Below are 15,351 nucleotides of genomic sequence, written 5' to 3' on the forward strand. Positions count from 1 at the left end.
TGCTCTATTATTAGTGCTCTGAAGAATGTGAAAGCAGCTCTTGCATGTGTACCCCTGCTCGTCTCCTTCACAGACAGCTGGTTGTTGCCTGACACGGAGGGTTTGTATTCAGTGGGTGACACCCGGTGCTCTCAGGCACATTCAATCCCTGTCTGTCCTGGGAAATGAATGAACTTGCCATCTGGGATGGTCAGCACAGCCCCTTTGTCTGCGACTGAGTTAAACCCGGCACCTGCCCACCGGGTGGCAGCATCTTGTCACAGGCCTTCTGTGCTGGGCTGAGCAAGCTCTTTCTCTGGTTTCTCAGGGGATTTGAAAAGTGTCTAAATCTCATTATTTTCATCTGGCTGTTTTCACAATTTTTCCGAAGTGGCAGTTCATTCTTTGTAGATCAGGACATAGACTGAATTTTGTATTGGTTCTGGCTGCTTAACAGTTAACAGTCACCGAGGGTAGTCTTGTGCTCATCAGTGCCTTGATGATTTGGAAGACTTCAGAGTTTTCATCTTAATGCTTTTGCAGGAGGGCAGTCTATCAATAAATCTGGAGCATGGGAAAAAGAATTGTTCAAGTATTTGCTTAGTTCTGGTTAATTATTTCATTACCACCACCTGTTCTCTACTTCCTCCCCCATCCTGTAGAATATTCTGACACGTTTTGCGAACAGTTTCCTATCTCCTTCTCAACTCATCGTGCAAGAAAATGCCCTTTGTTTAGTGAAAATTGTTATATAGGGAACAATAGCAAATGGTAGTCATTTGGATTTAAGGGTTACACAGGGAAAAGACCTAAAGGAAAGGAGAATTATAGAAACTCCTCTGGCTTTATGAATAGGAGTTGGTTATCACACTTGAAACTTCTTTCTCAGATAATATGAAGCAGTCTTTTTGGAGAATGAGCTTTAAAACTTTTCTCTTTAAAAAGATCATGTTTACCTCAGCATAGTGGGGGGGTTTGATTTGTTTTGAGTAATACTCTTGTATTCTGTGTATTCTTAATTGGAAGTTTTTCATTTTGTAGAATTTGAGTGCCAAGTTTTCTTCAAGTTAAACATGGATCTGTCAAAAAATGTTGGGAAGAATGGACAACACTGGCAAACATTAAATGATCAGTACAGGAAAAACTGTGCTCTTGAGCACTGACTGCAGATATTTGATTTATTTTTTTTTTTTTGTTTCCTTCCTTGTGTTGACAGAATTCTTTTTAAAAGGAAAGATAACTTTATAGAACAATGCAAAGGAGCTTTGTGTTATTTTATTGTCTGCCTTTGAGTTAAAAATGTCTCATCCTTTATAGCCTTTTATATTGGTAAAGATTATTTAAGTCTTGAGAATGATAGATTGGAAAGTATTTGAGATTGTGTGCACTAGTAATAAATTCATAGGACATGGTTTTTGTACACATAATTTTCAACCTTTCTTAATTAAATGTATTTCAGTTCTAGTTTCATTGACCTGTGTTAGCCTGAAGACTCAGTCAGTGAGGACTAAAGTTGTCTCAATCTCTCTCCATAGTCTGACCTGAAATGTGTCCAAGATGCAAAAGGAGGCTCTTTCTACAGAGACCATTGTCCTGTGTTAGGTAAGTTGAAGATTAATTATTAATGTATTATTAATTAATAATTTCTGAAGTGATGATAATACTCTGTTTACAAGTCTTAATCTAATGCCTTGCACAAGTTCTTGAAGTATGACCAGCAAGCACTATTGTTTTATTGACAGCATTGGTGAAAAGCAGAAAACAGTAAAGGTCTGTTTTGTTTAGAAAAATCACCAGTTGCCCAAGGTGTCGCTTAGCTATTTGCTTTCCAACAATTCATCTACTTGACAGTAAAAAGCACGGCACTTTGATCTTTGTATCTTGCTTCTGTACTTAAAATTAATTCTGTCCTTTTACTCTGATTAAAAATAGAAAAGTAGTAATAAGGCCTCACTGGTTCTTTATTGTTGTGGAAGGATAGACCCACCCTAATAAGACCTAAAATCCAATCAAGCTATCATGCAAGAGGATGTTGTATTGGTGTTAATTATGCTAAAACCATCTTAGTTCACCAGACTTTGAATACACATCTGCTTTTTGAAGTCTGATTTGACAGATAAGCTGATAGCTGGCCTGGAACTGTGTGATTAGCAGTCAATCACTTTATACTATAAAAGTATAAAGTCCCCCTTCATGCAGTCAGGTTCTCCTGACATAACCCTTCTTTGGATGTATTTGTGGAGATTCCTCCCTTGGGCTGGGGATGCCCCCCAAGGATCCTCCTCCAGGTAGAGAAAGAAAGCGATCTCCCACGAGCATTGGTATGGATGAGTTACATCAAATCTCCACTTAATAATTACTTCTTTTTACCCGCTTTAATATAACTGCTTCAGTAATTGCTTTGTTGCAGTGTGCTATGCTACTTTATGCTATATTATACTCTACTAGGAGATTTTTAGCATTTATATTGTGTAGTAAATAGTTCTAATTAAGATCTTTTGTCTGATCATTTGTAATAATAAAATATTTATTTTATATAAATATTCTCGTTTTGCCAATCATTAAAACCTGCAGGACAGAAGTTGTTCAGTCACACCTCTGTAATCACTTTAATTTAAACCGTTGACATAATCCGAAGCTAAGATTGGATTCAGCTGCACCTAGACTCCTCTCTGAGAAGGGATTTAGAAAGCAAGGGAGTCCTTTCTGCACCTTGTGACTCAACAGCAGGGCTTTTTAATAAATTTTGTCTCAACCCTCTACTCCCACGTGCGACAATCGTGGAGGTAACCTTAGGTCCTTATTCAGGCTTACTTTTAGGGTGGCACTGTATCTGTATGCATGGATATTAATCACTAAAGATAGCAGATTATTCTTTGTTAAATTCTTCTCTTCCACTATATTAAGTTTCTCTTAATGGATGACAGTGAACTCAGTTCATCCTTCTTGGCACATGATGCTCCATCTTCTCAGTCTTACTCTTTGTTATAACATCTTTTATTAGTTTTCTGAATGTAGTTCACAGATACATTCAGGCTGGGATTTTAAATGTATGTTTGCATTAAAAACTAGAAAGTTATTTTTGAAACTTCATGATATTTGAAGTAGAGTGCAACTAATACTCCAGAAGGGGCCTAATTAGTATGGAGTCATATGTATTTGGAGCAAAATACTGGAAATTGATTTTGTTCAATATGACATTGGTGACCTTGATGAGATAGAATACAATTCCAGATGATTTGCAGGTGATAGCAGGTTGACAGAGGGATGTGGTTGAGTAGAGCTTTATTCCCAAGAGCTTTGAGGAAGTGTTTAGTGAATGGAGTTCAATCAGAAGTGCGTTTTTGCACTCTGGTTGAAATAAGCCTATGTACCTGTAATTCCCAGACTGGGAAGTGAGAAGGCCTGAGTGAGCAGCCTTGCTGAGGACAACCTGGGTGTTGCACTGAATACCAAATTGAATGAGACAGGAATGTGCTGTCATTGCAAATAAGGCTATATTAGGAGTTTGGTGGGCAACAGAACAAGGAAGGTTACTATCCTCCTTTTCTCAGTGGTGATGAAACTGTGTCTAGAATTCCATGTCCTGTTTGTGTTGTTGTCTGGCCATCTCTTCCCTCCTTTCCCAGTTTTTTGAAAACATAGGGAATCTAATGGTGTCCTGCTAAAGTGGTTAAGAGACTGAGAGTGCATGAATTGCTAGGAGAAGGAGCTGGGCTTCTTGAATTTGCTAAGAAGGAGGTTAAGAGGTAATGGACTCACCACCTATGCCCGCTTGAAAGGGGATTGGAAATAATGGCACTGAAATGTCAGTGGTGGCAAATGGCATAAAACCAAATGGTTGTAGCCTTAAGGCCACCTTAAGTGACTCAGGTATCCAAGAAATTTTCCTGTTACAGTTACAGCTCTGTATTGCACCACTGGAAAAAGTTACTTGGGCAAGTTGTGGAACCTCAGTCCTTGAGAGCTTTCAGGACTCAGAAAATCAAATCTACGGCTGTTCTCAGCTGGTTATTAGTTCAACTTTGTGTGGGATATCAGACTGTGTGACCTCTAGAAATCAATTCCTCTAAATAATGCTTCAGTAATTATTTGCTGTGTTATATCTCTTCCCTTCTTAGGCTCCCCTGAGTCATCAGGGCTGTTGCTGGGATGTTTGCTGTCTAAGGTTTCTATCTAGCAAGTTCTATATCAATAGCTTTTCTGAAGAATTAGACTTTGACTTTGTCCTCTGCAGAAGTGGCTGTTTTCCATGTTGTGTGTTTTGCTGTGAAGGCAAAGGTGTACCTTTCCATCTACTGTCAAGGAGTATTCTCTTCCAAGATACAAAGAAGTCAGTCATGGTCATAGCATTTAAAATTATTGAACATGAGCATTTTTTCATGGCTGTGTTTTTTTTCTCAGCAGTTTCTTCTCCAGAAATGTGTCCCTGCTCATGATGGGAGAGTTGGAACTAGATAATCTTAGGGTCTCTTCTAATCCTAATGATTCTGTGATTCTATAATACTTTTCTTTGCATTCTGTCCTCTGGAGACTTTTAGTAGTGCAGCTAGTGCTGCCAGCATCTGGTGTGGACTTCAGGCTCTGGAATCAGTCTCCCTCTAAATAATGTTTTTGTCTTTATATGTCAGGCTTTTTGTTTGTACTTGCTTACTGTTACATACAAGGATCCTTTCTTCCTTATTACCTCTTCCTTGGAAGAGCCAAAGCAAGCAAACTTCTCTTGGAGACAGCAGTATTACTAAAGAAACTCTGCTCACCTAGTCCTTTGCCACTGATGTTGCCATTGAACTCAATTTATGTGACTTCTGCCGTTGTCTCTTCTGCTGTTCCATGGATGGCACCAGATACCATCTTTTGGTTCTGGCCATGAGGGGGTCTGCAAGTGTGTTCTCTCATTAGTTAACACAGGTTGATATGTGTGAATGTATGCCATTTCCCTCCAGCTAATGAATTTTTGCCGTGACATATCTTTTGAAAGCAAACATTGTCCAGGGAGAAGGTTTTAATTTTAAATTTGCAGGATTTTTTTTTATGTTGTCACTTCCTCAGAAAGTTAAAAATTGTCGCCATTGGTCATTTTGGACATGGTCATTTTGGACATACTCATTTAGCCAGTGCTTTTTCCTTGCTCAGGTACTGACCCAATTCAAAACTTTCTGTGGACCTTCTGCTTATCTTTCAGTCTCTGAGTGGCACTCTGTGTATGACACTCTCAAAATTATCAGAGCTTTTAGGTATCTAGATGTCTAGCACCATATGATAGCTGTTACAGTCCCAGTTAGAGCTCACAGTGTAGCATTTGCCAGTGTCGTTGATATTTGCCTTGAAAAGTCAATAAGAAGCACACAATTGCATAGCCAGAGGTTCAGAGGTTTTTTTTCCCTGTTGGCCACTACAGTTAGAGAGACTTTGGTGTGGAGTCACTATCCCTGGAAGTGTTCATAAAATGTGTGGGTATAGGACTTGAAACATGGTTTAATGGTGAACTTGACAGTGGTGCTGGTTGATAGTTGGACTTCATAATCTTAAAGGTCTTTTCCAACCTTAACAATTCCGTGAGTCTCAAAAATTAACTTTTGTTCTTTAAATTGCCTGGAAAGTTAGTGTGTTCATGTAAACATCATTTTTTTTGTGTGTGTGTTCCATTTCAGGTGAGCAAAATGGTAACAGAAACCCTGGTGGCCTGCAAATAGGTGACCTTGTAAACATCGACCTTGACTTGGAAATTGTGCAGTCATTGCAGCATGGTCACGGAGGGTGGACTGATGGCATGTTTGAAACTTTAACAACAACTGGAACAGTATGTGGCATTGATGAGGATCATGACATTGTAGTGCAATATCCAAGTGGCAACAGGTTTGTTATATAGCCTTCGTCATTGCTTCTCACAGACTTCCTTTGTCTTCAGCAATTGTGGTCACTTGGTGTCAGAAACTTTCTCTATTCCTTTTTGGTCTGTTAAGATTTCCTTCTACAATGTGTAATGAGGAAATTTATCACCTTTAAAGATGCTCTAATGGGAAAAGGAAGCTTGTTGACTCTCACTTGGTGAAAATTGAGTCCAAAATAAGAAATTATGTTCTAGACCATCTCATTTCTAAAATGTAGTGTTTTAGGCAGTAAATTCTATTTTAATTATGAAGTATCTATCCCATGGTTTCAAGCGGAATGGTAATAGCAAGTCATTGTGGGTTTTCTGGAAAATTGGTTAAGAGAACAGGTGACAAACTTCTGGGGCATCTTGTCTAATACAGAGTCACCTTGGCATGATCTATATCTAGCCTTTTATTATTCAAAGGAATGTTAGTTTATGTAAATAGAGACCAAGAACAGGAGGTCTTGATAAAGCCAAAACCACTTCCCGCAAGCAGTTTAGGTTGGAATTTTGATTAGATGCATCCATGCTAACAGGATTCAAACCCAGTTGTCCAACTGGATCTGAGTTGATATGTCCACATGATTTTGTATTGTCTCAAATTATCTTTTAAAAGCAGCTGGTAAATGGAATATCATTTCAGTTGTATGTGGAGATGGACCTGTTCAGTTCATCTAGAAGGGATTAACAGTGCGTTATTCATTCAGGATTTCCCTCAAGATATTGTTTGTTAATATTGCAGACTAATGCAAAACAATGCTGTTTTCCCAACTAAAGGGAAGCAAGTGGCTTTTCTTCTGGCAGTCGTGGCAGCAGAGCCAGTGAAAGGAGCCACTCTGTATTGTGGTCTCCTCCCTGACTTAACAGCTAGATGCCTCTAAATCACTGAAATTTATAGTAAAAATTAGGATAGTTTGATTGAAAATTGAGGTGTATCTAGGATATCCATTTAGCTGAAGAGTATTTTTATAATTGAATGTTGCAGCTTTTGACCTGGGGAGGAGGGGCCAAAATTCCATGTTCTTCCCATGTTGTTTCCTGACAGTCCAGTCCTTTGCAAGACAGCTTGGATCTTCTGCTTTTCAACCAGAGTCTTCTCTTCTCCTTGGAAAAACAGACAAACTGTATAGCTACTTGCTTGCCTTTAGGCAGGATATTTCTTAATTGCCTTTACAAATGTACATCTCTGAAGATTACCCTTGAAATATTCAATTAATGACCTACAGACCAGTTCATGGACAAAAAATGGTTAACAACAAATATACCATAGTATTCAAGTGCAGAAAGTTTGTAGGCATACAAGCAGAAACTTGTCCAACAGATAACTTTTAAGCATATATTTCACTTTATGTGTTTAAGTTCTACTTTAAACGATTCATTGTTTAGGTGGACATTTAATCCAGCTGTCCTCACCAAGGCCAATGTTGTCCGAAGTGGAGATGCTGCTCAAGGTGCAGAAGGAGGCACCTCTCAATTTCAAGTGGGCGACCTTGTTAAAGTATGTTATGACTTAGAGCGAATCAAGCTTCTTCAGAGAGGCCATGGAGAGTGGGCTGAAGCAATGCTTCCAGTAAGTAGTTGTGTGTTTACATTCATAGAATGGTTAAAGCTTGTATGGTATTTCTAGTTATGATTGGTAATAATATCTGGAGGCTGTGGGAGTCTGTGATTTTCTTCTAAGTTAGAGAAAGTGTATTTCATCAAAGGCAGTGTAAAACTTGCTCAGATGTAGCAATCTGCTCAACCTGATGACCTTAGCTGAAGGTATTAGCAACTGCACTATTAAGCAATGGACTTCATGAAATTTATATAAAACGTTCAGATTTCTAACTGTTTTACTTTTAGCATTATTTGCATTTGATGTTTTCTTTAATGTAGACCTTAGGTAAAGTTGGTCGGGTCCAGCAGATCTATTCAGACAGCGACTTAAAGGTAGAGGTTTGTGGGACATCTTGGACCTATAATCCAGCAGCTGTCTCAAAGGTGGCATCAGCAGGATCTGCTATAAGTAATGCATCAGGTGGTAAGTTTGAAGAATAAACAGGAATGTATGTATGTCAAATAATTGTGTTTAATTAAAAATCTATTAATAAGTACTAGTCCATAGTTTGTATGCAAGGTTAATAATAGACTTGGAGTTGAGCTAATTGAAGTTGTACTTCAGAAAGATACAAAAAAAGTATGCAGTCAATATGGAGATGTTTGTTGTTATTGTGATCAAGTGCTTCTGTGTGGTCACAGCGCGGGTGTGTCTTTGAAGGTTTGCTCTAAGGACTTAAAAATGTAAATGGTTGGAGAGATTAGGGAGATTACACTTAAATAGGGACCAAGGCATGAAGAGGGTATTACTGACAGTAGCAAGCAGACTCCTTGTTTAATAGGTGGTGTGAGATGGCAAGCGTAGGTGAGGAATCGGTTACAGGTGGTTACTCAGAATATTTTTTCTTTGAAATTTCTATCTTAAAATCTAGTCAGACATCCTTTGACTAATTATAGTGGTATTTTTTTGGGTCTGTGTAGTCTCATTCAGTTTTGTTGAACATGCTCTCATTCATCTAATAAAAAGGCAGAGAGACTGTCCAATGTGTTTTATGTTCTGTTGGCTGTTTCACAGATCAATTAAACCAGAGTTTTTCCTTTTTTTGGTCATAGCTGGTTGTTTTTTCCTTTTCAAATATTTGCTTTAATGCCAAGAAACCTTTCTACATAGTTTTCTAGATTTTTTTTTCTAGGGAGGCATAGATACAGTGAGTTTTCTGCAATAAAGACAAAGTCACAGTGGCCATAAAACTAGCTAGAAGAGTAATACAACTTAGTGTTTCAAATCACAGAGGACAGGATATACCTGAAGATAGAAAATATGTTATAGCAATACGTAAATTCATGTTTTACTTCATCCATTCTGTATTTTGTGGGAGACAAGCTATTTGTAGTTCAATCAGCTTTGATTTGAAATGTCTGATGTGAAAGGCTCAGCTATCTAAAGAGTATAATGGTCCAGTTCTTAGTTAGAACTCTGTGATATTTTACAGCTGCCATTTTATGGTAGTTTGTGTATTACTATGTACGTGTTGTTAGAAACATGACAAATGTGACTGGGTTTTTTTTTGTTCTTGTGGGATTATAATTGTAATCTTAGTTGTCCTTTGTTTAACAATTACAGAGAGATTGTCCCAGCTATTGAAAAAATTATTTGAAACTCAAGAATCTGGAGATCTTAATGAAGAATTGGTTAAAGCTGCTGCCAATGGAGATGTTGCTAAAGTGGAAGACTTGCTAAAGAGACCAGATGTAGATGTGAGTGGTCTGTTTTGGGAGTACCTCTTTTGGGGACCTGTAATACTAAGAGAAGTGAAGCTGTTCTGAATACTCCTTGCCAGTCAGTAGTGTGTCTGCTTAGAAGTAGTACAGTTAGTTCCAGTGTCTCTTCCCGATTGTTGACCTATGAAATGTGTGTGGGCTGTGTGAACATAGAGCTGTACATACTTTTTTGCTAGACAAACTTTGTGTTGTTTTGTCTGCCATGAATTAAAATACCTTTCAACCTCTGTCTGCCAGAGTTGGCTCAGAGAACCACTCACTCACCATTAGTGAGGGATCTTCAAATTCTTTTGTTTCAAGGGGGATAGAAAGGAGGAGAGTAGATTTGGGGGTATTTTTTTTTTTTTGTGCTGCTGTTGTGAGTTTTCATCATGTTTTATTAACTCACAAGGTAGATCATCTAATCTGTTCTCTGTGAGATTCCTTTTACCAACTTGTCTAATCACCTAGTGTTGAAGAGTCTAAAAGAAAATGCTTAATAATTACAGGACTCGATTCAGGGAATTCAGATTTTTAAGTCACAATCGGGTATTTTTCTCACTACAGCAGTAGTAATTCTTGCAGATAAGAGACTTCTTCAGCTCTGAGGACTGATTTGTAAAGATTATGCAAAACACGGTATTTTGTTCTGACTGATTTGTGTTGCCATAAATTAGACAATGAAGTTAAATGTACTGTGGAGCAGAGGACTGGTATAAATCTGAGACCTGTTCTCAAAAATCTTGCCTTTACAGTAGCCCAAAGATGAAAGTTTTTAATCCGAGTATCGTTAATGTCTTAATGTTTTAAATAAATTCGTTTTCTCTTCTTTCCTTCAATCTAAAAATGAAATAGAGAAGACCTAGGAGATCATCTGTATGTGCTAGAAAGGCAGCTAAAGATTGTTCATTTGATTCTATGATATGTATGCTGTTGCTTTAAGTTTTGTACTGCTAAACAGTCTTGTGAGTATTTGTGTGTATCTTACAACTTACCTCCAAGTACTGATACACTTCCAGGTGAACGGGCAGTGTGCTGGACACACAGCTATGCAAGCTGCTAGTCAGAACGGCCATGTCGACATTCTGAAGTTGCTTCTGAAACAGAACGTGGATGTAGAGGCAGAGGTAACCTAAATACTTCAAAATATACTTTGTGTGTCCTTAAACTTTAAACTTGGTTACATACATAGCAATTCTAGTGGACTTGCCTTCTTTTTAAATGTCGGTGAGAGTGAAACCCTGATTTTATTACTGTGATCGTGTTCCCAAATTAGACTCCTACTAACAGTATTGTGAAGGGTTGGTATCTAATTCTTTAGCATTGTGGGAAAAAGCTGTTGTCAGATGCTGCATCTTCAGATGCTTGCTGTGCTTCTTATATACAGTGTCCAGTTAGGAGAATGCTTTGAGTTCTTAACTAAGGCAAGTTTAAGCAGAAAGTAATAGCAGTATCTTTTGAGTACAAACTGACAACTCTGCTTCCAGGTTTTCAGCACCTTTTCTTTTTTAACTTCACTGAAAATTGAAGGGTTTCTCTTGTTTATGTGTTTTAGAGTTATTGTTCATGAGAATTATCTATCAGCCTACTGTGATATTTGCATTTTGAATTGATTTTGACTTATTTACATGTTGAAACATCACTGACATTGTAACCATTTCTCATTTTGTGAAGCACAAGAAGGATCTGTCAAATTTGATTTTCTAAGACTAAAAATTGAAGCCTAACAGAATGCTAAGAAACTAATTGTATGCCCAGTTATTGTTTACATAACAGAAAAATAACTTTACATGCTTGGGCATTTGGCATTATATTGTATTTGATATACAGAAGTTATAAAATGTAAAAACATAAATGAAGCAATGATGTAATTCTTTGAACTAAAATTGTTTTTGTATTCACAGATACACCATTTCTTTATAAAGATTTTTCTGCTAAGTTCTAAAGATGGCTTAGATTCAATGCAGTACATACTTACTGTGGTCTGATTTTTGTGAAGTAGCTTTATTTTAGATAGAAGTAGTGCTTTCTCTGCAGTACATAGCATATACTATTAAAATTAGACTAAACTGCTTTTCATCTGTACTATGGTATTCAGAGCTGCCATGTTAATCAAATGCTTTCTTCTTGGTATAAGGAAGGGTTAGAAGCATTAGGGAGGTAGGTAGGTAGAAGCACTGCTTAAACAGTTTCAAGACAGTATACCTGGTAATCTGCTAGCACTGGAATTGTGAAGAGTTCATGTTTGCTTCAGAAGCACCATAACACTAGCATTAAAAAAAATTGCCAGGGATTTTATTTGAATTTTCAAGCCTTTTTCGTGTAACTTTGTGTTGCTTAAGTGAAGATGGTATTCTCACTTAATTATATAATTGCTCTAGATATTATAATATTAATAATTTACATAATATTATTAGATTAATAGTTATATTTTTCAGCTGTTTATAAATATCAGCTGTTTATAAATTGTCATGCAAAGACTCAGCAGAGCTGTTGCATTAATGATTTAATAAAGTAAGGGTTTGTATCTCAAAATTGGAATATGTTAAAACTAAAATATTCAATAATTGTATGGGGTTTCATCAGTAAATGTCTCTGTGTACTTTGCAGACTGCAAATATGAAAAGACAACTTAGGATGTACCTGTGAAATCAAGTGCTCTGTAAATACAAATGTAGCAGTAAATACAAATGTTGTAGCAGTTTAGCATTACTGTCACACTCTTGATAAAGTTCATCTCATCTTGATCCTTATAACCAGATGAAAAATCCAGAGAAGTTCCCATTTCTAATCCTTTCCCCTTCCAAATGGGCAAACTTTGGCTTCTTTTGACTGTTTGTTCATGTTAGATGAGCCTGAGAAGGAATCTTGCTGTCTGAGAAGACAATTTGGTGGCATGAGTTGATTTGGAAGGCATAAAAGTATCTTTTCAAAAGCTATTGAAACTGCTACGTATTGCCCTGACCATCTTGAAAACCATATCCATGTTTTCAAAATGATAAATTTGATAATTATGTGATGTCCTCTTCCACCATTTTAAATTCTGTAACTGGTCTCATTGGTAACTTGTAATTGTGCAAATACAGTTTATGCTAAGAGCTATTAATTTTTACACTGATGTAAAATATATTAGAAATGTGTTATACATAATAAAAAGTACTTTTAAAAGATATTGTTGAAGAAGCAAATTGATAAGAGAACCTAAGCTTACTCAAGAGAGCTAGTGAGCCCTTGACCAGCTATGATTTTATCTTACAATTTTCAGTGTTTCTCTGTTTTCAAAATTAAATTCTACAAATGCATAATATTAAACTGTGCACAAATAATCAGTTAGAAATTAGTTTATGGAAGTTACTTCATTGAAACCTGTTATATAGCTTTGATTTTTACTTTTAGCTTTTGTGTGCCATCATTAATGCTGAAATCACTTGATTAATATTCTAAAATGCTTCATGTTGTACAGTCAGCTTTTATGAATGTTAAAATAACTCAAACTGACAAATTTATGACTTTCATACCTTAATCCTCAGTTTGGATGAAACTGAAACAAACTGAATTAGAGTTTCAATTATCATCGTAGAATCAGAGATTCTATTTAATTTCAGTGTCAATTACAAATTTTCTTTGGAAAAGCTGGAAGTGAAAACTAAGACACATACAATAAACCCTAATAAATATTAACTTAATTGTATGAACAAGGCAATTCATAGAATCATAGAATAGAATCATAGAATCAGACGGGTTGGAAAGGACCTCTGAGATCATCAAGTCCAACCCTTGATCCACTACCACCACGGTTACTAGACCATGGCACTAAGTGCCACGTCCAGCCTCATCTTAAAAACCTCCAGGGACGGAGAATCCACCACCTCCCTGGGCAGCCCATTCCAATGGCTGATTACCCTCTCTGTAAAGAATTCTCATGTCTTACACCATGATTTGGAATCTGTAACAGTTCCTGGGTTACAGGAAGGACTACCCTGAGTGTAATATTGTTTGGGGGTTGGATTTTGTTTGTGGATTTTTTTTGGTGGTTTTGATTTGGGTTTTTTTGGACAGTGGTTGTTTTGTAATAGAAACCCAAATGAATCAGTTTGAGTTTGATGAACACATCACACAAAGATTCAGGGCAATTGTTGTATATGGTGTAGAATATTATATGTCGTAGAATATGTATGTGTATATACAAACAGATTCTTTATCCTCTATTGTGGTTTGAGCAGTTATTTTAATTACATATTTTGATGGTGGTATGGTTGTCTAATTTTTCTTTTTAACTAAATATGTGCAATTGTTCAGTTTAAATTCACCTTCTCATTTAAATGCAAAGGAAATGTGAAATATACACACCTGAATGTTTCTACTTCAGGACAAAGACGGAGACAGGGCCGTCCACCACGCAGCCTTTGGTGATGAGGGTGCTGTGATTGAGGTGTTGCACCGAGGCAGTGCTGATCTGAATGCTCGCAACAAGCGCAGGCAGACTCCGCTCCATATTGCTGTCAACAAAGGTCATCTGCAAGTTGTGAAGACTTTACTGGACTTCGGCTGCCATCCCAGTCTCCAGGTAAAGTAAATTTTAATGTAAGTTCACGTTGCAGCTGCTGAATTTTATGATTCGCTCCATGTAGGTGAGAGAAAAATTATGGAAAGTGGAGTTGAAAGGAACAGACCTTGTAAAGTTGTCTGTTTCAAACTCTACCCCAAGGTGAGATCAACTGTTATTAGATCTATTTCTTTTCTTGATAGTTAGATTGGCACCTGATGTATTCTAGCCAGTTGATGTTAATTGGTATTTTCACATTGTAATTGTTAACTTTCCCTCCAGATTAATTCCTCCTGTATCAAAACCCACAGCTACTTGCTCCTTCTGCAAGCTACAGTTTAGCAGGTTGATGATATGGTGGAATGTTTCATTAAAAGAAACCTTTTATTTTTTTTCCCCAAATTGACGTATGATTAATAACTATTTAGCCAGATTCTTTTAAATGTTTAGCTTTTTATCTAGAAAGCCCTCATGCATAGGATCTCAAGTACCATATTTCACAGGTAGTTTCATCTATAATGAATGTGGTGGAAGCTGAAACAGAAGTGCAATGTCCTGTTGAGAAGGTAGAGTGGAAATGTGCTATGAAATAAGCAGGTATCCATGCTCTGCATGAGCTGAATGCAACTGCATCCTCTGCATTAGTAAAACTAATGAGAATGGGTAAGTTTTAAGAGGTTTGCATCAGAAAAAAAAAAGGTCTAATGGCCTGGGCAAATGCAGATATGCAATAATAACACATTACCTCCTTGTTTAGCCATGTCCACAATCAGAGATTTTTTTTTGAAGCTGTATATGCACATAAAAGAAGATGAGCAAAAACCTTCTCGAAATTAGTGTATATAGTGATTGCTTATTTATCTGTTTTCACCTGACTCTTTAAGTGCTGTCTTGATCTTGGTGAAGTTGAGCTTTATGTCCATCCAGACCCTATTTAGTATTTATTGAACAGTAAATATAATAAAGAATCTGATGTGCTGAGGCCAGTAAAGGGTGACTGCATATCACTTAATGATGTATCAGTAGTCAGAGTGGATTTTCCTGGCTTTAAATTATAGAATTTTGTTTGAATTGAAAAATTCAGTAGAATGGTGCTATGGTGCTCCATCTGGAAAATATAATTGTCACTGATAAGACTGGACTTTCAAATTCTACATGTGTGCTGAGGAACTATGATGTGCAAGTGTGAGTAGGTGATTGATTTGGTTGATGAGAGCACAGGGAATTCAGACTGAGGCATGACTGGAATTTAAATGGCCAGCATTCTACTACTCCAGTTAATTCACTGTGTAAATACTAGTCTGTAAACAGTAAATTCAGAAAATATGATCAATTAAACCAAATAAAACCTACAAAGCTACATAACTAAGTTTTGGCAAACTGGTTCACGCTGGTTCAAGTATTTCCATATTCTGGCACTTTTTCTTTGGCAGTTTTCGATTCTTACTGTAAAGATTTGTTTTCGTACTAGTGTATTGCTAAAATGTTCCGTTTCTGTGTTAGTCAGTTTGCAGCTGACTCAGTGTTGGTGACAAAAAGGCTTCCTGACTTATATGGTGTGAGAATTTTACTGGAAGCATAAATGTAGAGATTTTGCCTTTATAGCTGCAAATAAGCTTAAATGGATGTGTCTTCTCACTGTTAGTCT

General features: G+C 37.0%; 1 protein-coding gene across 5 annotated transcripts in view; it reads left to right on the forward strand.

Annotated features, from left to right (window-relative positions):
- Window positions 1–15,351, forward strand: part of MIB1 (MIB E3 ubiquitin protein ligase 1) — an 80,300-nt gene that overhangs the window by 19,139 nt on the left and 45,810 nt on the right. For 4 of the 5 annotated variants that reach the window (XR_007901420.1, XM_051774846.1, XM_051774855.1 and 1 more), the window contains exons 5-12: window positions 1,515–1,581; window positions 5,634–5,838; window positions 7,244–7,427; window positions 7,736–7,880; window positions 9,021–9,154; window positions 10,177–10,284; window positions 13,527–13,724; window positions 14,207–14,269. Coding sequence is in view for 4 of the 5 variants with exons in the window: in XM_051774846.1 (XP_051630806.1) it covers window positions 1,515–1,581; window positions 5,634–5,838; window positions 7,244–7,427; window positions 7,736–7,880; window positions 9,021–9,154; window positions 10,177–10,284; window positions 13,527–13,724; window positions 14,207–14,269 (1,104 nt within the window). In the remaining variant the exon portion in view is untranslated. The remainder of the gene's footprint in view (window positions 1–1,514; window positions 1,582–5,633; window positions 5,839–7,243; window positions 7,428–7,735; window positions 7,881–9,020; window positions 9,155–10,176; window positions 10,285–13,526; window positions 13,725–14,206; window positions 14,270–15,351) is intronic. The other variant, XM_051774868.1, reaches the window with a different exon arrangement.

This window comes from Manacus candei, unplaced genomic scaffold, assembly GCF_025592945.1.
Source record: "Manacus candei isolate 608988 ecotype Guabito, Panama unplaced genomic scaffold, ASM2559294v1 h1tg000008l, whole genome shotgun sequence".
Classification (NCBI taxonomy): Eukaryota; Metazoa; Chordata; class Aves; order Passeriformes; family Pipridae; genus Manacus; species Manacus candei.